The sequence below is a fragment of the Myotis daubentonii genome, chromosome 8 (assembly GCF_963259705.1).
Source record: "Myotis daubentonii chromosome 8, mMyoDau2.1, whole genome shotgun sequence".
Taxonomy (NCBI): Eukaryota; Metazoa; Chordata; class Mammalia; order Chiroptera; family Vespertilionidae; genus Myotis; species Myotis daubentonii.
The window spans coordinates 83,264,301-83,291,038 of NC_081847.1; the positions used below are offsets into that span (position 1 = coordinate 83,264,301).

General features: G+C 35.7%; 1 protein-coding gene across 4 annotated transcripts in view; it reads left to right on the top strand.

Moving 5' to 3' along the window:
• The window catches only part of ARK2N (arkadia (RNF111) N-terminal like PKA signaling regulator 2N), a 79,580-nt gene that overhangs the window by 32,832 nt on the left and 20,010 nt on the right, over positions 1–26,738 (top strand). For 3 of the 4 annotated variants that reach the window (XM_059707219.1, XM_059707218.1, XM_059707217.1), the window contains one exon: positions 23,245–23,427. The exons of the other annotated variant lie outside the window; for it this stretch is intronic. In XM_059707219.1, the coding sequence (XP_059563202.1) occupies positions 23,245–23,427 (183 nt within the window). The remainder of the gene's footprint in view (positions 1–23,244; positions 23,428–26,738) is intronic. 4 annotated transcript variants of the gene reach the window in all.

A 26,738-nucleotide genomic window follows, 5' to 3' on the forward strand; every position in this document is an offset into this window, starting at 1 on the left:
GGATCTATAATTTAGTTTCTGTTTTTCACACCATTTAGTAAGTTTGTGGCTTTTGAAAATATGTAGAGTTTTCTAAGGTAATCATGGAGAATCAAATGGTAGGGAAGGTGCAGGGTCGCTGTATATGACTGCCTGTGCTGTGCCTTGCACAGTTTCAGGAGGTGCTGTTCACACAAGACATATATGAATGGTCTTCCTAGAATTATGCAAAGCAGCAAAGTTAGAACAGCCTAAGTTTAAATATTAAGTTGACATATCATTTACACTGACCATATTGTTATCCCAGAAAAGTTGCGACATTGTGCATTTTTGATATAATTTGTACTTCAGGTTTTTGAGTCACATGATTGGAGAAGGGGGATACACCCAAACTTATAGCAAGGGCAGTTGAAAAGTTGTGTAAATTGCAAAGATGGGATAAATTATGAGTTGACTTGAGTGCAATAACACGGACATTTAGGTGAACCTTAAACTGGATGTGCCTAACAATCTCTGGGATGTTGAAATTTGAATTCAGCTGTTACACAGAATGGAAACCTAGAGGAAAAGTAAAAACTGAGATTCTTGCTATAATATTTTATCAAGGTAATCTAATAATTCAGAAAATGCTTCATTTAGAAGCTGTTGTTTGGCAGCAGCTTAAATGTTGAAGGAATTATGCTAAATGTTCTCTTACGCCAAATAATTTAACAATTAATGTGTTTTCTTATAAGAGTGAAAATAAATAATGATTAGGCTTATATAGTGCATGATAATGCTTAATAATTGAGTTTGGTATTTGGGCAACAGTGTTTATGAAGACTTTTTTAGTTCACAGTTAACTAGCAGGCAGCTTATTGTGCATGTATATTAGATCATTCTCTTCTTTGAAATCTTTGAAAAATATATTACTGTTTTAAGAGTCTGTTTGGAGGTATCATACCAAGACAATTTTGGCAGTTCTTTCAGTTGGGGGCCTTGAAAATGAGCAAAAATAGAGTATTTTGTAGTGCATCTACACTAATAAAAGAGAAAGATGCAAATTGACTGTACCTTTGCAATGTACCACCAGCCAATCAGGAGTGAGTATGCAAATTAACCCAACAAAGGTGGTGGGTTAATTTGCATACGCAGGTGCCAAGTGGCCAGGGGCGGGGCACTTGCATCGTTGCCATGGCAACGACACAGGTGTTCCGCATCACCCCAGCCGCTCTAGGCCTCTGGGCAGTGTGGGAAGGCGGAAAGGCGGCTCCGGGCCAGAGCGAAGGCAGTGCCGGCAGCCAGGGGAAGGAAGGCCCATTCTTCCATGAATCTTTGTGCTTCGGGCCTCTAGTATTAATATAAAATACTATGTGATGGTCTTGAGTGTTCAGGGCTGTTATCAAATGTCTCATTTATTTTTATAGATTATCTTTTTTTAAAATACATTTTTATTGATTTTAGAGAGGATGGGAGGGGGAGAAAGAGATAGAAGTATCAGTGATGAGAAAGAATCATTGACTGGCTACCTCCTGCATGCTCCCTGCTGGGGATTGAGTCCACAATCTGGGCATGTGCCCTTGACCAGAATCAAACCCAGGACCCTTCAGTCTGCAGGCCAACACTCTATCCACTGAGCTAAACCGTCTAGGGCTATTGATTATCTTTTTATACTATTAATCACCTGTCAGTTTTTTGAGTAGAACATTTTTTCTTGGGGTGGGGGTGGGTTTCTCTCTGTAAAATCACTTTAACACATTGCGTACTGCATAGAAATCTCTAAGACATACGCCAGGGACCGCACGTTTTTGGGCAAACAGCATGTTATTTAAATCATCATAATGCACTTTAGGTGTTGTTTTTCAATAATTATAACGTTTTTATTTACGAAAACAAACAATTAAAGTTCCTAGTACTTTTTTAACGTATGGTACTGCATAAAACATTTTCCTCTATGAAGAGGGACCAAATAAAATTTACATAAGTATCTAGATTCGCTCCTTTTTCCATGGGCATGAAAAACGAGAACACTCGTGAGCGGTCTTTAACAGATGGCACGAGAAACACGACAAAACTCCTGAGCGGTACAAAATGTGTTAAGTTGAGACTAGATCTGGAAAGTCTGCTCTTACAGGAAATTTTGATTTTAGTGAATATGAATAATGGACATCAGACTTCATTCAGTTCAAGAAATTCTCTGAATAGACTAACATGCATCCGTGTACATGGCAGTGGGGAAAAGTTTTTTCAATACTTGTTTTTCATAACTACCCTAGAGTAAAACCATACGGTTGCTTCACCTTGTCGTGACTAAAATGACCTGCTTTTGTGTGGTTTAATAGTCACCATATAAATGCCTGCTCAGACTGAGGTTCCAAAAATCGTGCCCACTTTGGTAGGAAGGGTTGCATTTAGAAAATCTAATTGGTCTGTTATGGAGCATGTCAGGGAGGCTGCTGAGGACAAGTGTCTGAGATCACCTGAATTCTCATCTGTGTCCAGGTTAGAACAACTTAGTCCCGTTGAAACCAGGATCTCACCACCCATTATTCACCATAAACATCTGTGCACTGAAATGCATCATGATAGGGTATCTTACCTCACAGTTTTTCTGAGGTGGAGACTTATGCTTGATTAGTTAACTCTTGCTTGGAAATTTAAAAATGAAATGTTTGAAGTAGTAAATCCTTTGTAGAAATTTTTGAAAGTAGAAAACTGTGAAGTAGAAGATTAAAATCACTCATCCTGCTTTTGTTAACATTGAGTATATTGCTTTCCATAATATGTAACAAAAAATTATCATATTGTGTATACATCTCTTTTCCTTTCCTCTTAATTGCATTTTGAGCATTTAACCAAAACATAATATTCTCTCTAAAAAAAATAAAAATGAATACTTTAGCTAACTAAGAGAGCTTCCCTAACGATGGTTCTTTGGGCTGTTTTTAGTTTTTACTTTACACTTTAAGGCTCTTGACACATACTGTCAAACTGCTTTTTAAGAATATTTTAAGTTTGTTCCATCTAGGAGCTTGAGTATTTGTTGCATTACATTCTTGATATTGTTTTTTAAAAATTGCTGATTTGATGGGAGAATTGTATCTTAGTGTTAATTTGTATTTCTTTGATCACTAGTGAAATTGAAAAATCATGTTTGGCCATTTGTATTCTTTTAGTAAACAGTCTATTCATGTTCTTTGCACATTTTCCTGCTGCCACATTTGTTTTTCTTATGATTTGTGAGGGTTCTTAACCTATTGGAAATTGTATTACTTGGAAAAAAATTAATATTAATTTAAGCAGTGGGGACTCACGTTAAAAGACCATAACCCATTATGGGAATACCATGACCTTTTCCCTAGATTGAATATGAAGTGGCTGAAAGTCCCATATCCCCACTTTAAGCCTTTTATTATCTGTTTGTATTTTAGTAGCTATTAAGGAGACTCACTAAGTACATTGGTAACAAAACACTGAGACAGAGTAATCAGATGATAAATGCCTATTTTCATCTTAGTAAATGCAGATGAGTCAGGCAAACTCCATGCAGTTTTTAAACTGGCTCTATATATTAGAATCACCTGGGGAGCACTTAAAACTTAGGATGCCCAGACCCCACTCCAGACCAATTAAATAAGAACTTCTGGACCTGACCCAGTTATCAGCATTCTCCCCTTCCCCCCAGCTTTTTAGTGATATTATATATAAATAAATAAAGCATTGTGTAAGTTTAAGGTGTATAACATTGAATATTTGATAAATGTTTATATAGTGAAATGATTACCACAGCAAGGTCAGTTAACATATCTATCAGTTCACATAGTTATGATTTGTGTGTGTGTATATTGAGAACTTTAAAGTCTGCTCTCTTAGCTATTTTCAAATATACAATATAGTAAGTATTGTTAGCTATAGTTACCATGCTGTGCATTGCATCCCTAGAGCTTACTGTCTTATAACTGGAAGTTAATAGCCTTTGATCATCTTTTTTTTTTTTTTTTTTAAATATATTTTATTGATTTTTTAACAGAGAGGAAGGGAGAGAGACAGAAAGTTAGAAACATCGATGAGAGAGAAACATCGATCAGCTGCCTCCTGCACATCCCCCACTGGGGATGTGCCCGCAACCCAGATACATGCCCTTGACCGGAATCGAACCTGGGACCCTTCAGTCCGCAGGCCGATGCTCTATCCACTGAGCCAAACCGGTCTCGGCACCTTTGATCATCTTTATTCTCTTTCCACCAACTGCTCTATCTTTATGAGTTCCGTTTTAAATTCCACATATAAGTGAAATTAATACAGTATTTGTCCCTTTCTGTCTGACTTATTTCACTTAGCATAAAGGCATCAGAATTTTTAAAGTTCCCCCAGTGATGACAGTCTGCAGTTGTGGCTGAGAACTCAGTTGAGCCAGTGATGTTTTAAGTCAGAGCTAAACATCAGTTGTGAAATTTGTAGTTCTGTCATGGCTAATGGGTATCATATTCTGAACATTGGAGTCTGGTCTTAAAAACTCTTATTAGTTATAAAAACCACAGCACAGTTCTCTATTAGTTAGCAAGCATAAGCCCTTTTATTTTTACTCCATTTAAGTGATAACTTTAAAAGCATGTATTCTTTAAATGTGGTTTTCTCTATGCTACAATGTCTGGATAATGTTACGTTAAATTTAGAAGCTATCCTTTGGCAATTTCTAATGTTTAAAGCACCAAAGTATTATTTTCAGTGTGCTTTTTCTAACTTATTTCCTAAAGTGACTACCTATATTAACTTTGTATATGCAAAAGCATTAGCTTTGCTTTCAATATAATTCTTTTTCTCAAAGTAGGATATATGTTAGTGTCAATAAAAGAATAAATGTGTATTTAAGGTGAGAATATGGTCCTTGGTTTGGTGTTTGTTTTTTTTTTTATAGATTTTATTTTTTAGAGTAGTTTTAGGTTTACAGCAAAATTGAGCAGATTGTACAAAGATTTCACATATACTTCCTGTCTCCACTCATGCACAGCCTCACCCCTGATCAACATTCATCACCAGAGTGGTACATTTGTTGCAGTCAGTGAACCTACATTGATATATCATTGTCACTCGGAGTCCATAGTTTACATTAGGGTTCACTCTTGGTGTTGTAAGCACTATGAGTTTTGACCAATGTATAATTAATCCCTGTTTTTTAAGATCTGGAATTATTTTGCTTATCAGTATTTATTGTTGGTAGTCATTTTTATGAGGCTGCTTGGATCCAGCATAAGTATTTTCAGAACATTTTCTGAATTCAGCTTTTAAATGTTATTTTTCTTTGAAAAATAAGCAATGCCAGAATCTGTAACAGATCAAAGTAGCTATCTGATTTTCTGTCCTATACAATTAGGTTTACCCAGCATTGAAAATGGGAATAAACTGCTTAAAGAAAGTTTAATATTCTTTAAATTCCGCTTCTTTCAATAAGCTAACTATACTACCCTCTGGTGAAAGGTAAGTCCGACTTGAAGTTTATGTATAAAAAAGATTTTTTAAAACATGAAGAAGGGGATAGACTAACTAGGGGAAAAGGAATACGATGAAGTTATTGGGAAAGATTGGCAACAGACTTGATGAAGTTTTTATTTTCTAGGTAGAATGGAGCTAAAACTTTTTAGGCATTGAAAAGAGGTGTCATGATGGATTAAGCAGTTCTCATTGTCTAAGAGAAACACTTAATACTGAGAATTGATGTTTTTCTCTTGCATCTTCACAAAAAGTCACTGAGATAAATTGAACCACATTTCCAGAAATATCTAGGATTAGTTACAATAGAGCATTTCATAGGATTATTCTTTAGAAGACTTTATGGTACAAGTAGATATAAGGCCAAGATTGATTGATTCCAGCATTCATTTATTCAGTAGATATTTGAGCACCTCCCATGAAATAGTGAATGTAAAGCCCCTGCCCTCATGGAACTTAATTTTTTTTGAGGAAAACAATAAATGCTTTATCATGCTATCAGGCAGGAATATATACTATCCTATCCTCCTATATAATAAAAAGCTAATATGCAATTCGACCAAACAGTGGAACGACTGGTCGCTATGATGCGCACTGACCACCAGGGGGCAGACGCTCAATGCGGGAGCCTGCCCTCTGGTGGTCATTGCACTCCCCCTGTGGGAGCTCTGCTCACCAGAAGCGGGGCTCATGGCTGGTGAGCACAGTGATGGTGATGCGAGCCTCCCGCCTCTGCAGCAGCACTAAGGACCCCATGGGGGATGTCCAACTGCTGGCTTATACCCGCTCCCCACAGGTGGATATCTCCTGAGTGGTCCCAGATTGCGAGAGGGCGCAGGCTGGGCTGAGGGATTCCTCCTTCTCCCCCAGTGCACGAATGTCGTGCACCGGGCCTCTAATTAGTAATAAACAGGATAGAAGAGATAAAGATTGACTAGGAAAGGTTGCAAAAGCCATTTTAGATAGTGTAGTCAAGTGGTCTGAGGAGATAAAATTTTTTAAATAGCTCCCTGAAGACATGAAGAGTTCAATATAATTAGATGCTTTTTTTTTTTTTTAAGAGACCCAAATCAAAGATGATCTGGCCTAGTTCAAGATAAAACAGTATATGTAGAGGAGCATATCCTAAACTGAAATCCTATGAAACTACTGTTCTGCCTGTACACTATGTGTACATTGAGAAGTGCTGGGTCAGGTTTCTTTTTCCCCCCATATATTTTTATTGATTTCAGAGAGAAAGGGAGAGGGAGAGAGAGAGAAACATTAGTGATTAGAGAGAATCATTGATTGGCTGCCTCCTGCATGCCCCACGTTGGGGATTGAGCCTGCAACCCAGGCATGTGCCTTGACTGAGAATTGAACATGACCTCCTGGTTATAGGTCAACACTCAACCACTGAGCCACACTGGCTGGGTGAAACAGGTTTCTTTACTGCAAGACAGATCAGCCATTAATGTGCTCTCCAGAGGGGAAGATGATTTATAGCATATCCCAAACTTAAACATAAAACTATTTTTTAAAAAAATATATTTTATTGATTTTTTACAGAGAGGAAGGGAGAGAGATAGAGAGCTAGAAACATCGATGAGAGAGAAACATCGATCAGCTGCCTCCTGCACATCTCCTACTGGGGATGCGCCCGCAATCCAGGTACATGCCCTTGACCGGAATCGAACCCGGGACCTTTTAGTCCACAGGCCGACGCTCTATCCACTGAGCCAAACCGGTTTCGGCATAAAACTATTTTTTGAGACAAACTTTGTAACACATTGCACAGAGTAGAGTTTGTAAATAGCTGATTCAGTAATATACATGGATTGTGTATATCCTTTACGTGGTTTTCCATAAGGAATTTTTAAAAAATATATACTTTTATTTATTTCAGAGAGGAAAAGAGGGGGAGAGATAGAAACATCAGTGATGAGAGAGAATCATTGATTGGGCTGCCTCCTGCACACCCCCCACTGGGGATCGAGCCTGCAACCCCAGCATGTGCCCTTGACCAGAATCGAACTCAGACCCATTCTATCCCCAGCCCAATGCTCTATCCACTGAGCCAATCTGGCCAGGGCTCCATAAAGAATTTTTAAAACCTAAAAGGAGCATTTGATAAAACTCCCAGCTGAGAATTATTGTATATTGATTTATTATGGGTCAGCTGCCAAAATGACTTAAAGTCAAAGCAATAAAATATTCAAGGATACTGTGGTTCTCAACCAAAATTGTACATTTAAATCACCTGGGGCGCTTAAAGCAAAACAAAACAAATCTACAATGCCTTGGAGCCCACCTAGGTTTTGGTATTTGTTAAACACTCCTAGTTGTTATTTGTTTATTAGGAAAGGGTTGAAAATCACTGTTCTGGGCTAATAGTTATATAGTTACCGAATATGTGTTCCCAACCAGATACATTGAAGCTATGAAGAATGGTAGTGTTATGTTGATATTTTATTTTTCTTGGAATTACTTTTGTTTGGTTAATTTAAGTGCTGCTTAGTAGTGCTCTATATGGCTGTTCTTAGAAATGCTTATGTTATTTTCCTGAATAAGCATGTCTTAATAAAAATGCAATTTTCTGAATTAATGATGTTTTATCAAATGGCCTCAATGTCTTTAACGCTGACATCAGTCGTGCTTGGGGATCTGAAGGAGCGCCCAGGGAAATTCCAGGATTGCTTGACAGGGGTGCTGTGTGTGATAGGAACCGCATAGGCAGTGTCCTAGAAGAGGCCATGAGCTGTTTTTCCGAGATGCAGAGGCAGACAGAGGAGAAGTTCCTGCGTGTGGATGGAAAAGTTAACTCATCTTGACACTGGCGAAGAGAACAAGCCACTACTGGAATCCAGGGAACTGAAAATGCAGCTAGTTGGCCAAAGCATTACCCCATCAGGTGCTTACATGCAGGTGCCTGGTTCCCAAGAACAGCCACAGCAGCCCTTTGATTCTTATGTGACTTCTTGCCTGAATGTTGGCAGTACATTCCCAAAGACTTGTAACAGTTTTTCAGTTAACTTTGCTGAAAATGGGAATATTTCAGAACAACCCTTGAATCTATCACAAAATTAATTGTGTTAACTATGTTTTTTTGGATTATGTAAGACAGAATATGCTTTTTTGCCCATTGTAAGTTTCTTTTGATGATGTTTTAAAAGTTACAGTAAACAGTTTCTTTTTAAAAAATTAGATATTCAAAACACAGTAGTCTGACAAATTTTATCTTGAGTTACATATGGTTGGAACATAGAACCATATTTATACAATAATAACAATGATCCTTATTTTATGCCTTTTCATGCCCAAAATATAAATAAGTAAAATGAGGAATCTTAGTGAATCCAAATAGGTAAGTATTTAATTTCTTTTAGCATTTATTTTCTATAAACACTGCTGACCTGCTTCTGATTCCAGTGGGGGGAATCACGTAATTAATCCCATATCGGAGATTATGAATGGATATACTATATGAATGTTTTTATATCATTCTTCCATATATCACTTAATGAACTAGTTTGTTCCTAGTCTTTAATGAATTATAATATTAAATTGCATTTGTATGTAGGAAGAATGAATGAATTTTTGAGCAAATATATACCCTGTACCTATTATGCAAGATACTGTAGGGAAAGCAGATTTAGACTGGTGTTTGGTATTATGCAAGAGAAAAACAGTATTTTCCACTGCTACATAGATGCATTTTTATCTTGAGCTTTAATTTAAAGCTCGGTGGCTGAATCAGTAGCCTGGCAGACATCATCCAGGGAGGGTACCAGACAATTTCTGTATTGGAAGGAATATTGTGAGAAACAGCTAAATTAGGATGAAATTTTTCAATAAGAATACATAATTTTGCTAAACTAACACTAATTATTTTTTTAAAAACACTGCTTTCTACTGAATTTACTTATAATAAAATTTTATTAGTCTTTCCCTTCAGATTTATAACAGTCATTTCTCAATATGAAAAGGTTATTTTAAAATTTAATGAAGTTGCAACTTTGGGAAAAATGTAATTTTATGTTTTATAAGTGGAAGGATAGGTAGTGTATTTGGAGTTTCATATATAAACAGTCAAGACCTTTATTTTAATAATAATTTATCTGTAACTTTACTCAAAAACTGTCACCACTTTTTTTATTCAGTTCTATTTCCAAATATTTGCAATTTATAAATTAACTGTAATAGACTGAGCCCATTTTTTTCTTTTTCTAATTTTGACTGAAAAATAACTGTGATTTGGTGTTTCCTTTTTAGAACTTGGTGTTTGAGAATTGGGAGTTAACTTTGGCAAAGGCTTGTTAATGTGCTCAGTTCTCATTTAAGGATATGTATGAGTTGATGAAAAAGACTAGTCATTGTATAATGGCTGTCAAATTTCCTTTATGTAAAATTTGACAAATATGGGGTAAGGTTTGAACACCAATACAACTTAAAATAAATTTCTTAACAGTTATACTAAGCCCTTGCATAATGTTAGTATGAATTTTCAACATAAATATATAGGAGTTTATTATGGCCAATAGCTTTTTTTCTCAGAAATGATAGTGTAAGATTTGTAAACTACTTCAGCTAATTTTTTTTTTTTAAAGTTGTTTTATATCAATGGGAAGAGCATATTGGTTTTGGATGACTGACCAGATTTTAACTAATTTCATAACCTTTATTTGAAGTTGAGATGTTTTCAGGGACATTTGTTCTGTCTTCCAACTTTTTCCTGGTGTCACAGATTTTTTAGATATGGAATTTTAGACAAAAGAAAATATTAATTTCAGCATATTAACATGACTACTTTTCTATGCATGTGTAAACTGCTCAAACATTTAACAGGTTTCTTTTTTGTTTTATGATTTAATAGTTGATGTATTAAGCATGTTCTGAAATGGTTTTTATTTTAAAATAGAAAATATGAATTTATATTTTAAGACTAACATATAGACAGATTATTCCTAGTAATGCTCTAATTTTTGTTAGTAGATAATTTTGTGTGTGTGTCATTAAGAGAAAAATGAGCCCTAGCTGGTTTGGCCTAGTGGATAGAGCGTCAGCCTGTGGACTGAAGGGTCCTGGGTTTGATTCCAGTCAGGGGCATATGTCCAGGTTGTGGGCTCGATCCACAGGGTGTGCAGGAGGCAGCCGATTGATTCTCTCTCATCATTGATGTTTCTATCTCTTTTTCCTCCTCCCTTCCTCTCTGAAATCAATAAAAAAAAATACTTTAAAAAGGAGAATAATGAAATGAAAGATTATAGCGGAAAATTACAAAGGTTATATTTTATTGAGGTAAAATTGACATACAACTTTATATTTAAGGTGAATAACATAATGATTCAATGTTTGTATGTAGTTAACATCTGTCACAACACATAGTTAAATAACTATTTTGTGTGATGAGAACTCTTAATATTTACTTTTTTAGCAATGTTCAGAGATACATTACAGCATTATTAACTGTAGTCACCATGCTGTATATTATATCCCCATGACTTACTTATGTTATAACTGGAAGCTTATACTTTTTGATTCCATCCATATACCCTATTCCATCTCTCTCCCCTTACCCCTCCCCCTGCCTCTGGTAACTACCAATCTATGAGCTTGGTTTTGGTTTTAATTTTTTTTTAGATTTTCACATAGAGTGAAATCTTGATATAATGGACTGATTTGGGCGTGGGGAGGAGGGGTGTCAAAGCCAAAAGTCTGTAATATAATAAAGTAGGTTTTCCAAATGCATAGTTAAAAAATTCACAAGTTAGTTTACTTGTTTTTACTTATGTAGACACATTTGTGTAGGTATGTATGCAAAGTTTAATTTCACAGAAAAATTTTCCATGTGTATTACAGTAATTTTAAATTTATACTGAATAGGTCTAGTAAATTTGTGCATTCACCAGTCACCAAGAGTAAACACATGCACACGGCTGGGGCGTGGCTTAGCGCATGTCACAACATTGGCGGGCATCTGTTAAAACTGCTGCAGAAAGTCACCCCATGGGACAACCCCAAGAGTAATGATGTGATCACATGCTAATCATTTGCCTAACATTGTTTACGAGTGGTGACTCTTGGATTTAAATATTTAGACTACAGTTGTAGACATGTAATATTTATTTATGTCAGCAAAATTACTGTAATGTTTTTTTCCCAACATGGCCTGTTTGCTAAAATTTGTTAAAAATAAGTGAATTAATAACAAAAAGATAACCTGTTAATATAATTGTAAGCAAATCTTGGCTAAAAGCATTTAAAAATTAATTTTCACATTTAAATCCGAAGTCTGTTTCATTTATCCAGGGACACTTAAGTTATTTCCTTGTCTAGGCTATCCTATATAATAAAAGGCTAATATGCAAATCGACTGAACAGTGGAACGACCAGTTGCTATGCTATGACGTGCACTGACCATCAGATGCTCAATGCAGGAGCTGCCCCCTGGTGGTCAGTGCGCTCCCGCTGTGGAAGCTCCGCTCAGCCAGAAGCCAGGCTCACGGCTGGTGAGCACAGTGGAGGTGGTGGGAGCCTCTCCCGCCTCTGCGGCAGTGCTAAGGATGCCCAACTGACGGCTTAGGTCTGCTCCCTGCGGGCTCCCGGACTGCGAGAGGGTGCAGGCCGGACTGAGACCCCCTCCCCCTCAAGTGCAAGAATTTTGTGTACTGGGCCTGTAGTTATAAATAATGCTGCAGTGAACATGGGGGTGCATATATCTCTTCCAGTTAGTGTGTTCATTTTCTTTGGATCTGTATCCAGAAGTGGAATTGCTGGATCATATGGTAATTCTGGCTTTTTTAAAAAAAAAATATATATATTATTGATTTTTTAGAGAGAGGAGGGGAGAGGGATAGAGAGTCAGAAACATCGATGAGAGAGAGAGAGCGATTCAGCTGCCTCCTGCACACTCCCCACTGGGTATGTGCCCGCAACCAAGGTACATGCCCTTGACCGGAATCGAACCTGGGACCCTTCGGTCTGCAGGCCAACGCTCTATCCACTGAGCCAAACCAGTTAGGGCAATTCTGGCTTTTTTTATTATCTTTTTGTGTGTGTGTTTTTGTTGTTGTTAATCCTCAAGGAGGATATTTTTTCACTGATTTTTAGAGAGAGTGGAAAGAGGGGAGAGGCACATCGATTGGTTACTCCCACACCCACCCTGACCAGGGCCCGGATCAAGCCTGCAACCGGAATCAAACCCAGGATCCTTCAGTCCTCAGGTTGGCGTTTTATTCACTGAGCCAAAACAGCTAGGGGCAGTAGTTCTGTCTTTAATTTTTTGAGGAACCGCCATGCTTTTTTCCATAGTGGCTGCACCAATTTACATTCACACCAACAGTACACAAGGGTTCAAACATCGGTTTTAATAATTGATATTCAAGGTAGGAATAACATTTTGAATATTTAGGAGGTGTTAAATGTTAATAATTTTGGAAAGCCTTTCTACATAATTTTGGATAAAGATTTTGTGGAAAGAAGTTTTTGTAAAAAGAATTAGAATACCAGAATACATTGATTTAATTCATAGAATATATGCCAAAATATTAAAGTTAATTTTAAAGTACAATTTAGTATTTTGTGGTTTGGAGAATTTAACCATAAGAATAATACAGCAGAAGCATATGTATAAATTTTATCTTGATTTTTAGTTTCTCAGGGCCTTGAGGTGTTGCTGTCTTATTGTTTTGAAAACAATGTTTTTATGAGTTGTGCTTTAAAATGATTACACCTTTTCCAGATTGCACAATTTAAAAATTGCTCTTTCAAAAAAAAAATTGTTTCTGTATTGTGGACATTTAAATAAGCATCAAGTATTTGAAGTAGTTTTAATACTATTTTTTTAAACATGACTGCTTTTGAGGATTATTGAATTCTCTTTAACTTAGGCAAAGTCTGTGTTCTTAAGATTGTAAGTATTTATTAATACTAAGCAGAGGGAATTACTTTTGCCTTGTGTGGTGGCATTTTTATGTAGGTGGTGTTTTAGAAGAGCCTAGTGGTCTTCCCTTAATTTCCCTTGAATTCCCTTAATTTTTCTGGAACTTTAAGCAGAATAAGGAGTATATCCTCTTTGGACTCTTTTGTAGTCTTATAAAGGGTTAATGCTGGAAAGAAACTTCTTTCAACCTATAATATTAGGTCTTTCAACCTAGACATGATTGATATGCTGTTTATTTAAGAATAAAATTCCATATCTGGATTATTTTATTTCTCTTAGAATTTAGTAGGTGTTTACCTCACTAAAGGTAAATGTGTTTTCTGATAATCTGCCTGCAGGCTGCTTTCTGCCTAGTTTGTACTAATTTGTTGTTCTAGGACAATAGATACCTAATCATTTTAAGAGAATTTAACGAGGGAGGAGGTGGGTGGAAGTGGGAGAGGATATAGATGGGACAAATGGTGATAGGAAAAAAAAAATTTAGCAGATGAGAATGATCTGGTTGTTTGAGCTACTTATTATATAATAGTAATACTCTTAATTATATTGATGTATATATGTGTGTATTATTACAATTGAGTGTAATAAAAACCCAAATAAAATTTTAATTTGGAATACAACAGGGAGACTAAAATCTTAAGATTTAATATTTTGCATGAAGTGGGCTTTTTGCTACTTTTCCACTTTGAAGTAGAATAAAGGATAGTGTCATTTTGGGGCTCCAAGAGAATAGCCTGGTTTTTTGTTACTAATTCAGAGGTATGATCCTAGTCCAGCCGTGGGCAAACTACGGCCCGCGGCCCGGATCCGGCCTGTTTGAAATGAATAAAACTAAAAAAAAAAAAATGACCGTACTCTTTATGTAATGATGTTTACTTTGAATTTATATTAGTTCACACAAACACTCCATCCATGCTTTTGTTCCGGCCCTCCAGTCCAGTTTAAGAACCCGTTGTGGCCCTCCGGTCAAAAAGTTTGCCCACCCCTGGCCTAGTCTCAAGGGTGTGTGTGGATCTCCTTCAGAATTCTGTAATAATTAATTTTGTGTTTTTGTTAACATTATAGTTGACAAGCTGCTAGAGACAGATAACTATGCAATAATCTACATGGGTTTTAATAGATTCAGGTCATTAATATAATTTCCATTCATAGCTTCCTAAATGTTTGTAAAAAAAAAAAAAAGTGTTGCCCACATATAAACATAATTAGGATGACTAAATTGATGGGGGGGGGGGAACACGCCATTTTATCTTCTTTTAAAATTGTCAATGAAGGGTTTTGGACCTCTTGTTTCACTAGCAGACTGAGTAAAAGAATATAGACGAATTTATTTATTTTAATATATTTTTATTGATTTTTTACAGAGAGGAAGGGAGAGGGATAGAGAGTTAGAAACATCGATGAGAGAGAAACATCGATCAGCTGCCTCCTGCACACCCCCTACTGGGGATGTGCCCTTGACCGGAATCGAACCTGGGACCCTTCAGTCTGCAGGCCGACGCTCTATCCACTGAGCCAAACCGGTTAGGGCGAATATAGAAGAATTTATTTTGCTTCATCGCTTTTGTCATTTTCTACTGGTATATAGATTTAATAGCAAGGAACTCTGAATATAGGTGTATCTCAATTTACATAAGATTTATTATATAAATTTGTATGCAAGCCAGAATATTCGAAACGAAATCATTTGAAACTGTTAATGAAAGAAATGCTATAGGAATCCTTCTATTGAGTAAACAAAGCATCAAAAATTGATATTACTGATAATTTTAATTTTTAATATTAACTGAATTTGCCTAATGGTATAGTTACATGAAAATTGGTATAGGAAAGATGGTGTGCAGGCTTTATGCTATGCTTATTTGTTTAGAATAACAAATTATAGGCAAGTTATCTTACAGACCTTTTAAGTGATTGTACCTGTTATAGTTGTTGAGCTTATATTGATTTCCTTCTCTCTGTTTGTATTATTTAAGTGGTACAGTGAGGGCATAATGAAAAATATTTTGTGGAATGCCATATGGCAGAAAACAGTATCAAAAAAATTTCAGCAAATTTATTAAAGTTAATTTATTGTTAAATTTGTTACATAAAAATTTTTCTCAAATAAATATTCTTCTTAAAAAAATATTCTTCGTAAAATTCTTTCCAAAAATGGCACATATGTCCTCAGTCATTGTATAGATAAGAAATTCAGGTTTTAAATGTCTAGAAAAGTTATATGGGTATATGAACTTTAAACAGCATGAGTAACTTTCAAGTTTCTATGTGTACTTTAAAATTTTTTTGTTTTTAATTCCTCTGAAGTTTAGGAAAGTTAGTGGGAATTGAAACCAAATTTTAGTTTAGTATTGAGTTGGTCTTTTTTTTTTTTTTTTTTTAGTGAGAGAGAGGACGGGAGAAGGATAGAGAGATAGAAACATTAATGAGAGAGAAACATCATTCAGCTGCCTCCTGCACTTTCCCACAGGGGATTGAGCCTGCAACCCGAGCATGTGCCCTGACCAGGAATCGAACCAGTGATCTCTTGGTTCATGGGTTGGTGCCCAACCACTGAGCACAGTGGCCAAGTTTGAGTTTATCTTTTCATATTATATTAAATTACCACAGCACAGAATACATCCTAAAGAATGAAGGAATAATAATCTAGGAGAAAGTATATTCTTTGGCAACAAAGTCTTATTCATATAATCTTAAAATTTGGGGAGAATGTTATCAAATTACTGTGATTTTTATTTTACTGCATTTCCTTTATAGCTTTTATTTAACTGTGTATCCGAAGTGTAACAGCTAACCTAGATAAATAAAAATTTTAAAAAGGAAACGTTCCTTGTTACTCTATTGAGAGCAGTGTTGTTATTTTAGTAATTCCCTATGAGTTAATTCAGATTAGGTGTTCCTGAATCAAGAGACCTGCTTTTTTCCATAATGAAATGAATGCTATTAGTTTGTAGTTTAGTATAATAATAGATTTTATATGTTTTGGGGATAATTTTCAGTTTTTTTGTAACTGGTATATTGATAAAGGAAATAACAATACCATTGTTAACATAGAAAGGAAAAGAATATATATATATATATATTTTTTTTTAATATATTTTATTGATTTTTTACAGAGAGGAAGGGAGAGGGATAGAGAGCCAGAAACATTGATGAGAGAGAAACATCGATCAGCTGCCTCCTACACACCCCCCCACTGGGGATGTGTCCACAACCAAGGCACATACCCTTGACTGGAACCGAACCTGGGACCCTTCAGTCCACAGGCTGACGCTCTATCCACTGAACCAAACCGGCCACGGCAGGAAAAGAATCTTTACCTTTAATGCCTTATAGGTTATGCAATTAAAAATTGAAGAATATTTGGAAAATAAAATTTAGACTACTTTGTGTAGTTGTTAAAAAGCTGAATGGATGAATCTTTATAGGATGCATCAGGCATTTGGATGTAGTTAAAATCATGCTTAATTTTTATGTTTTTCTTTCATGTATGTAGGTGCGAATATTTTAGTTTTGTTCTCTATAAATCTGAATCCGCAAAACAGCAGGTCATGGATCTGTCCCTGAAATAGAAAGATATTGAAAGATGGTGACCGCTTCCAGTGCCGTTTTCTTGAGTGTGTGTTTTTTTAAGAATGCCATTTTATTCTCTCTCTCTCTCTCTCTCTCTCTCTCTCTCTCTCTCTCTCTCTATATATATATATATATATATATATATATATATATATATAATTGATTTCAAAGAGGAAGGGACAGGCAGAGAGCAGAGAGAGGAAAACATCAATGATAAGAGAGAGTCATTAATCGGCTGCCTCCTGCACACCCCCTACTGGGGCTTGAGCTTGCAACCTGGGCATGTGCCCTTGACCAGAATTGAACCCGGGACCCTTCAGTCCACAGGCTGATGCTCTATCCACTGAGCCAAACTGACGAGGGCTTTCTTGTGTTTTTATAGGTTCTCTTGATTATCAAGACAAATTACCTTAGTTATCTTTTTTTCTAAATGTATTTTTATTGATTTCAGAGAGGGGGAGAGAGATTAAAACATCAATGACGAGAGAGAATCATTGATCTCCCTCCTGCACGCCCCCTACTGGGAATCGAGTCCGCATTCCGGGCATATGTCCTTGACTAGAATCGAACTCGGGACCCTTCAGTCCACAGACTGATGCTCTATTCACTAAGCCAAACCTGCTAGACTTGAGCCTGAGTTATCTTTTGAATAACCTCTTGATTTGGTTTTCCCACGTATGTTGTTAGTGGTGAAGGGTTAAATTTAAATTGTTTTTCTTTCTTGTGATTAACTCCCCCCCCCCCCAATATATCTTTATTGATTTCAGAGAGGAAAGGAGAGGGAAAGAGAGATAGTAACATCAATGATGAAAGAGAACTATTGATTGGCTGCCTCCTGCACGTCCCCCACTGGGGCTCAAGCCCGAAACCTAGGCATATGCCCTTGACCAGAATCGAACCCAAGACCCTTTAGTCCGCAGGCTGATGCTCCATCCACTGAGCCAAACCAGCAGAGCTGATTAACTTTTTAACTACCATGATTATCTGAAATAATTTGCTTTTACCTTTTCTTTGATTCTTCCAAAATTAACTCTTCATCAGTATCATAGATAACTTTTCTTGAGTGGACAGAATGACCTGTCATTTACCAGGATGATATAAGGACAGACATAATCCTTAAAATTTTATATTCTGCCTTGGGAATTTTATATCTAAATTTTTAGTAATTGAGATGAGTATAATGGGAAATGCACAAAACAGACATTGATTGTTTTATTTGAAAAAAAATGACTTCATTCCCAAACAAAATTTCAGTGCACATTGCTGTATTTCATTTCCATTTAGCCCTGTGTTCTTGACAGTTTTCTTTTTACTAAAATCACTTTATGATGTTACTCTGAAGAAAATATATACAGTGCAATTTTTTTGTATTTAAAGCTATATTTTCTAGAGAGGTGCTTTTCTATACAGATTTTTGTCTCTTGTGGTTGATAAATTATTCATCTTTTCTAAGAGATACTCTAAATATAATAGCTTTCTATTGTTTCAGATTCTGTTTATATTTTATTTTTTGATTGATAGTGAAAATACAGCATAAATATTCTCATATTTTTCCTCATCTGCAAATACAAATTTCCATCTTGGTGAATATTTTTGGTGTGTAATGAAAAAGCTGTTTTTTCTTGGCTAAGTTTTCCTAAAATGCAAATTCCCTTCTGCAGCTCTTAAGGTTCTGCTGAGAACTCCTCTTTTAGATATAACCTTTTTTTTTTAAGTGCATTTAAACAAAATATATATTTTTATTGATTTCAGAGAGGAAGGGAGAAGGAGAAAGATAGAAACATCAATGATGAGAGAGAATCATTGATCAGCAGCCTCCTGCACGCCCCGCCCCATACTGGGGACTGAGCCCGAAACTCAGGCATGTGCCCTTGACCAGAATCGAACCCCGGACCCTTCAGTCTACAGGCTTACGGTCTATCCACTGAGCAAAACTAGCTAGGGCCAGGTGTAACTTTTTAAAATCTCAATATCTGGATTGAGGCTGAGTGTGATTTCTACCCCCTTCCCCTTCTCTTGATGTAGAGAATGGTACTGGGCCCAGGCCCTTTAGTGACTGGGTGCAGAGCCTATATGGGGTCCTTTAGTAGCAACAAAATAGATTTTTCCTCTCCCAGTGAGGGGTTTTGGGAGGTTGGCTGTAGTTGGGAGGAGAGAAAGAATTTTCTCTGGGCTTTATTGTGTGTTACTGTAGCCATGGAAATGGGAGTTGAAGGGGGAAGCCATGTATTGGTTCATTAGCCCACCTTTCCTTGGGCCTAAGACTTGCAATCAAGAGAGGAGGAAGAGCGACATTTTCAAGTACCTCAGGGATACTAGAGCAATTCCTGGATACTAGAACTAATTAGACTTCATACTGGAATACTGACAACACTCGTGTTAGTGCAAGGGCTGTGTAGGCAAGGATGATGCTAAATATGAAATAATCCAAAATAAGTTGTATTTGGCTTTGAAACACTTTTATGTGAATACATCCAAGCTGACATTTCACTTGAAACAAACAAAAATAGGAAAGTCACATTTGTGATGATTTCATTAATTCCAGCAAAGCATTTTCTTAACAAGTTGGGTTAATCTATAAGGCACCAGTCCATGCAGTGATGTTTTTCTCAAAGCTTTCTTGCATGAATGCCTTGGATAGCAGAGTTTACACGCAAAGATAAGCAAATAGATAATGAAGTAGAGCAAGTGCTAATTATAATGGAAAGGTGGGGCAACAGACCAATATTTGAACTCCTATGATATTCTGTGTTATATCTTCTTTAACCCTCACCATAAGCCTTGAAGAAACTGAGTCATACAGTTAGTAGGCAGGACTTCAACCTGTGTTTTTGCTGCCAAAAATCTGGGTGTACTTCTATGCTGCTCCCATTCTCATCTTGTATATTCCTTGTTCCCTTGTCAAGGAGAACTGTAATCTCTTCTGATTCCACCTCACTAGGATTCAAATTTCTTATCTGTAAAATGAGTGGTAATTATGTAATTACCTTGTATAGTTTTAAATTTGTGCTTTTGATTGTTAAGTTTGAAAATGGGTTTGTCAAGGATAAATGTAATAAAGGATATTAGGTTTTATTTTGCTTTGTTTTTGTGATTAAAATTGTTTCCATGACATTAAGAAGAGAACATATTTGAAAGAAAACTAACTCATAAAATTAAATATTTGATGATAATAGTACAGGAGGTTTAAGGTCATAAAAGGGTAAATCTCACTGTTAGGAATGTGATGACACAGATACATCTGCATTTTGGTATTTGAAAAGTTAGAACCTATTTATAGGCTAGGAGGTCAGCAAGAGGGTGCAAACCTATTTCTAGCATAAAATGGATGAGTTGATGTTCTTAAATAAAACAAGTAGCCAGTGGGTTGTCCAGCCTTTCATGTTTCTTGCCTTGTAATTGTTAATGAGCAGCACAATTTCAAACTATCAGTAAATGGGACTTGGATTAAGCACAGACCAAATAATTCTTAACTGACTGTTAAATTTACTCTTATAGAGAGATGATTTTAATGATTGTAGAAAAACTAGTGAGTTCATTATTGTAAATTTTTGTTTTCAGATTGTGACAGAGCAGATAGGAGAATGTGGAGTCTGAATAACATGGAATGTGCTTAACATTAATGATAACTTTAAATTGGAAATGTTTCCATGTTGAAGTGACTAGATGTTTCTGAAAGTTAAAATCTTGGTAGCAGTGCTGTTGTTTTAATAGCACAGAGCAATAATCAAGTGAGAGGAAGGACAGTATCTCCATGTTTATTCCATCCTGTAATGAATTGGCAAGCATCATATTGAAAGTATAGATCACTGCTTCTGATATTAGTGGCTGAGTTTTCCTAGCTTCTCAGTGCTTTGATTTGTTTCTTTAAGAGTTACTTCTTTTAAAAGGCAAATGATTTCATTATAGGACCTAACCTGTTTCTTAATTCTGTGTAGCAAGAGTCATTTTTTTAAAAGAATGTTACAAATTGTCACCATTAATTAACTAATATTCATTTAGTGCTTTAAAGTCCAAACCCTGCTGCTAAGTGCTTCAAACAACTCTTAGTTAATCTTGATTTGCTATTGATAAGTGTAAGATGACCTTGGAACACAAGATTCTTAATTGTGGTTTTCTGTTGAAAGACAAAGTCACAAAGGCAACTATTCCTTTATTAAAGTTGGTATAGTATTGACTTGTCATCATTTGAATATCCTAGAAAAGAGAAAAATGACAGTGATAATCATTTGTTTTAACTGTTAAGTGCAATTAAAATATGAAAATATTACTGTCTTTGTTTGTGATGAAAACTAAATTTAAGCTAAGCTATAAGGTGTGCTGTTTGGAAATATGGAAGATGCAAGAATGAAGCCAGATAACAAGTTTATGCTTGTATTTCCTACTGATGAAGACTTTCAGAGAAGTTATTTCCTTGGGTAGGTGATATCACACTGCATGTACATATATACTTAATACTTTTTTTGCATGATTATACATGTAGGAGTGGTACAATTTTGACTTGACTGTTGACCTGTTGCCTCAATTTGGTGATTGTGGTGGGGGATGTGGGGCAAGTGGCTCTGATTGGTATTAGTGATATAAATTTTAACATAAATAACTATTTTTTTTGTCAACACAAAACACTTAAAGCCCTTTTAAAAATAGAACATTTGGTCAAATAGTCATTATTGTACTTGACCTTCATATCTTCTGCACTCAAGAATTTGGACATTACATAGTATCTTTATTCCATAATCATTTTGAACTCTGATGAGAACTTCATAAGTTATACCATTTTCTTCTTTTATTAGAAAAGAAAAACCTCAAACATGAGCCAACTTCTTTGCTATTTGAACTAAAATCCATTGCCAATTGATACTGAGGCCACACTTGAATTTTATGAACTCGATTTACCCTTTTGGGAGAATTAGAAATTATTTTTAAGTAGTGAACAAACTGTTACGGTCGTCAGAATTTCATATTGTGACATGTCTGTTCCTTTTACAGTGACACTTAACTCATTTGCATTTATGTTTGGTCATGTGTTGTTTTTTAATGTTGCTATGTAAACCAGGTTTAGGAACTTAGTTTTAAGGGATAAATATCCGAAGTGTGTTCTGTGTTTTGTTCAGTGACAATTTACACAATGTATTTTTGTATTAAAACAGTAGTCTTTCATTGTGTTTTAGTTAAATGATTCATTAGCATATGTATTTCTTAGAATAGTCTCATAAAATAGGTGTATTTAATATTAATTTGTTGGATGATATTAAAAAATCTTTATGGAAATAAATTATTTGCCTGCACTTCATAGATAGTTGTTGGGAGAAAGAGCATCCTGTTATTTCTGCTTTCTTCTAAATTGGAGGTAGTAGTAAGGGATGTGTTTCATACTTGATTGAAAACTTTTTGCTGTTGTATTAGAAAAAGGGTAACTTTAGCATTTTAAAGCATGCATCTATTATACAAGCATGAATATTGAGTTATTTTAGCATGAATTGCTGCAGTGTAATTACTTTGTAACTGAGCTGCTTTTTTTTTTTTAGCTAGTTAGGGTGATTTGGAGGTAGAAGGGATCTCTTATTTTTCCGGTAAGAACTTTATCTTCCTCTAAAATTACCCGTAAGATTGCATATCATTTCCTTGGGGTGTGAGTTACTTGTCCTTCTCAGGGAAAAGAAAATATAAATATCCCTCACAAGACATCCAAAGCAAAATCCTGAAGATGGATTTTGTGTTGTCTTTTTGTAGAATGTTGTAAAATGTATAACATCCCTGATATTTTAAAGGGCTTCCTTGGAAATAAGTCAGTCAGGTAGAGCTCTTAGTGTTAATCTTATTTCTTTAGAGAGTAGAAAAATACATATTTGATTTTCTTTGACTCTACTGGGGAGTTTTAGTATTAGCTACTAAGAGAACTAGATTCATTCTCTTAAAAGTATCAGTTGAGTTTTAATAGTTTACATCTGTTTTTTCCTTTAAAAATCAGTTTCACTTTCTCTGTGGAGTCTTCCCTTTTTCTTAATCTTTTGCTCTTTAAGAGTATGGTGTCAGTTCAGCGTAACATTGTTCAGTATAGTCTTGTCTTCTGTTCTTCATAACTCACCTTTCCCTCCTTCCCTAATGTGTCCCTTATCTTTGTAAGCTTGGGTTATCTTTTTCACTTTCACATCATGTACAAAATATTAGATGTAAATATTAGCTTTTCTGATTAGCTAGAGTAATAAGATAAAGGCAACTGGCATTTAGAGGTCTCTTAGTTTCAGAAGTATTTTCACCCCACAAGTTAGATACAAGTATACATTTTCTTTCCTCCCTAGATGGACCTCCAGTTATAGCTTATTATGATATGTCTGACACCAGCTCTGACCCAGAAGTGGTAAATGTGGACACTTTATTGGCGGCTGCAGTAGTTCAAGAGCACAGTAATTCTGTAGGAGGCCAGGACACAGGAGCTACCTGGAGGACCAGCGGGCTTCTAGAGGAGCTGGATGCGGAGGCAGGTTGGTCTCCCTCCCCTTCCCCTTCTCTAATGTAATGTGCATGTGTCCTGGCAGCTGTTTCTCATAGTGGGCCCTGCTGAGGTGCGCAGGCTAACCAGCGGCATCCAGGGTGTCATTTATAACTGACTGTAAAGGAGTTTGGGGTAACATGTCATTCATCTTTCTTAATCAGGAGGAAGCAAAAATGACAATATATAAGACATTAATTGTAGGCATAAACAGATTTTAGTATGCATATTTCTTGAGTTAAAAATGCCTGACATGTAAAAACCACCCAGATACCTAATACTTTCCCATCTCATCCCCACTTCTCAATGGTTTTCCTCACTTAGCTGCGCAGCAGCCTTGCAGCTTGTTCATACTTGCCCTGAGGGGCTGTTCCTATATAGTGCTGCACTGTTCTTCCACCTCTTGGTGTGAAGTGCCCCTGTTATTTCCTCTACTGTAGTTTTCATATTTGTCTTTTCTAATCCTTTTCTTACAGTTTCTGCCTCTATTATCTCAGAAAAATTTCTTTCCTTGTCTTGCATTATTCATCTTGGTTCTGTGATGATTCTTAAGAGTGATATTTATTTGCTAAAAAACCCATTGCTCTTACCTTTGAAACCTTGCACAGATGCCTCCAAGTTTCCTTCAATATGGTTCTCAAAACTCTTTCAGTATTCTCATGTAAGCCTTTTTTTTTCCCTCTAAAAGTATTAGCATTTAAATTTAAGAAAGGAGGGGGAAGCTGTTGACAGACTTTATGTAGTGTATTTTCTTTCATGTTATAGAAAGATTATAATTTTCTATTTAAATTATGAATTGCTTTGGCTTTTATGAGCGAATCTAGTAACTTAATCACTACGTAAAATGTTTATGGGAAATGAGTTTTGTATTACACAAATAATAGGTTTTAGTTTAGAACTTTTTATATTTAAATTGTCAGGAAATAAAGACAGAACTCCACAGATCATTGTCCTTAATTCTTCCTTTCATACTTTTTGATGGAAGCAAATAAAAATCTCTTGTTGTTGAGCTTCTAATTAATTTATTTTGACTAATTTTGGAACAGAGCAGGACCTGGACTTAATTTTAACTATGTTTTGACTGCTAACTGCCTATTTGACCTTAGACAAGCTGTTCTTTTCTGGATGTCAAATACTTGCTTTGCATAACAAGGGTCTTTTAAGGATTTATTAATATGTATAAGTACTTTAAAAAGAATTAAGTAGTAATACTTTGTATCAAAGGAGAGTAGTTTGACATTTTCTGCAATATGTGTTTCTAAGTTTTATAATTTTTTTCTGTGTACTGGGTAGTTTATCTTAATTTTTCATCCATTGACAATTAAATGGTTCATTCTACTTCAGTTTTACTAGTATTTCTTTGTTTTCTTAGTTTGCCATTAAGTAGACCACTTTATTGTAAATGCTTGAGAAAAACATGAACAATTACCTCTTTTTTTTTTGCTTTTCATTTAGAGAATTTTAATATTAGTTTGACCTAAGTTGTTAATATTTGACTTTTGACCTACAACAAACCCAGCAGTTTCATATGATTCAGCCTAATAGTACAAGGTTTGGGGTCTTGTATCATTAGAGTTACCAGCTTTGGGGATAGATAGCATCACATTTTCAGATTCAAGTAATTGTTAGCTTGACTATTCAAAACATCATTAGCCTTTGTGTACTTAATTCTGTATTTGATTATCTTTTTGAATTTCAGTCACTCAAAGTTAGAAAGACAGTACCATTCAGGTACCTACCACTGGTCTTAAGAAATAAAACATGGCAAAAATATGTGAGGAGGGAAATACCCATGGTTTCAACTTTATTCACCTTATTTTTCCCCTTCTTACTCCAAAACTGTCATGATTTGGTATTTGGTGTTTGCTATTACTCTTCATTATTTTATGTTTTTATTGCATTTGTTATGTATCTGTAAACAAGCATGTTTTAATACTAATTGATATTATATTGAAGATAGTCAATTGCAACTTGCTTATTTATTTATTTATTTATTTATTTTATTGCTTAAAGTATTACAAAGGGTATTACATATGTGTCCATTTTATCCCCCCGCCCTAGACAGTCCCCTAGCCTCCCCTATTCCCCAGTGTCTTATGTCCATTGGTTATGCTTATATGCATGCATACAAGTCCTTTAGTTGATCTCTTACCCCCCTACCTCCTGCCCCCCAACCCTCCCCGACCTTCCCGCTGCAGTTTGACAATCTGTTTGAGGCAGCTCTGCCTCTGTATCTATTATTGTTCAAAAGTTTATAATGGTCTCTATTGTCCATGAATGAGTGAGATCATGTGGTATTTTTCCTTTATTGACTGGCTTATTTCACTTAGCATAATGCTCTCCAGTTCCATCCATGACGTTGCAAATGGTAAGAGTTCCTTCCTTTTTACAGCAGCATAGTATTCCATTGTGTAGATGTACCACAGTTTTCTAATCCATTCATCTACTGATGGGCACTTAGGCTGTTTCCAGATCTTAGCTATGGTGAATTGTGCTGCTATGAACATAGGGGTGCATATATCCTTTCTGATTGGTGTTTCCGGATTCTTGGGATATATTCCTAGAAGTGGGATCACAGGGTCAAATGGGAGTTCCATTTTCAGTTTTTTAAGGAAACTCCATACTGTCTTCCATGCAACTTGCTTTTTTAATTGAACATTTTGTGAGCTTTGTTTTCGGTAACAAATATGGTTCTAGTTAATTCATTTTTACTGTTACTTAGTATTCCACTCTATGATTATATCACAATTGACGTACCCATTTTCTTATTGGACATTTAAGGTGCTATTCCAAATGATACTGCCACTAACATTTCTTGTGTGTGTCTCTTGGTACATCTGTGTGATGATTTCTCTAGGATAAAAACATATGCTTATATCAGGCCATAAATTATGTGTAGATTTTTGTACATCATAGGACATGGTCATCACTGTTCAACAGATCCTCATGACATTTTCTTGTGAAGCCATTTATTGACTCATTCAAAGTGAGTCATCCCCCCCCCCCTTCTAAATATAGCAATGCAGGTATGTGAGTAATAAATAAAACTTAACACACTCGAGGTTTAATGTAATTGTTATTGAAGAAACTCATTTTGTGAATTTGAATGTACTTAAAATGTGTAAATGTTAAAAGAATTATCCTCAATGGCCAGTTTATAGTTTAGAGACTTGAGCTATTATCAATTGAATGGTCATTCTTCTGGTTTGAATTTAAGATAAATGTTCTAAAGGTTAATTTTCTCTCCCAACAAAATACAAACCCAGCCACTGAACAGACTAGTCAGGGGTTAATTAATAGCAG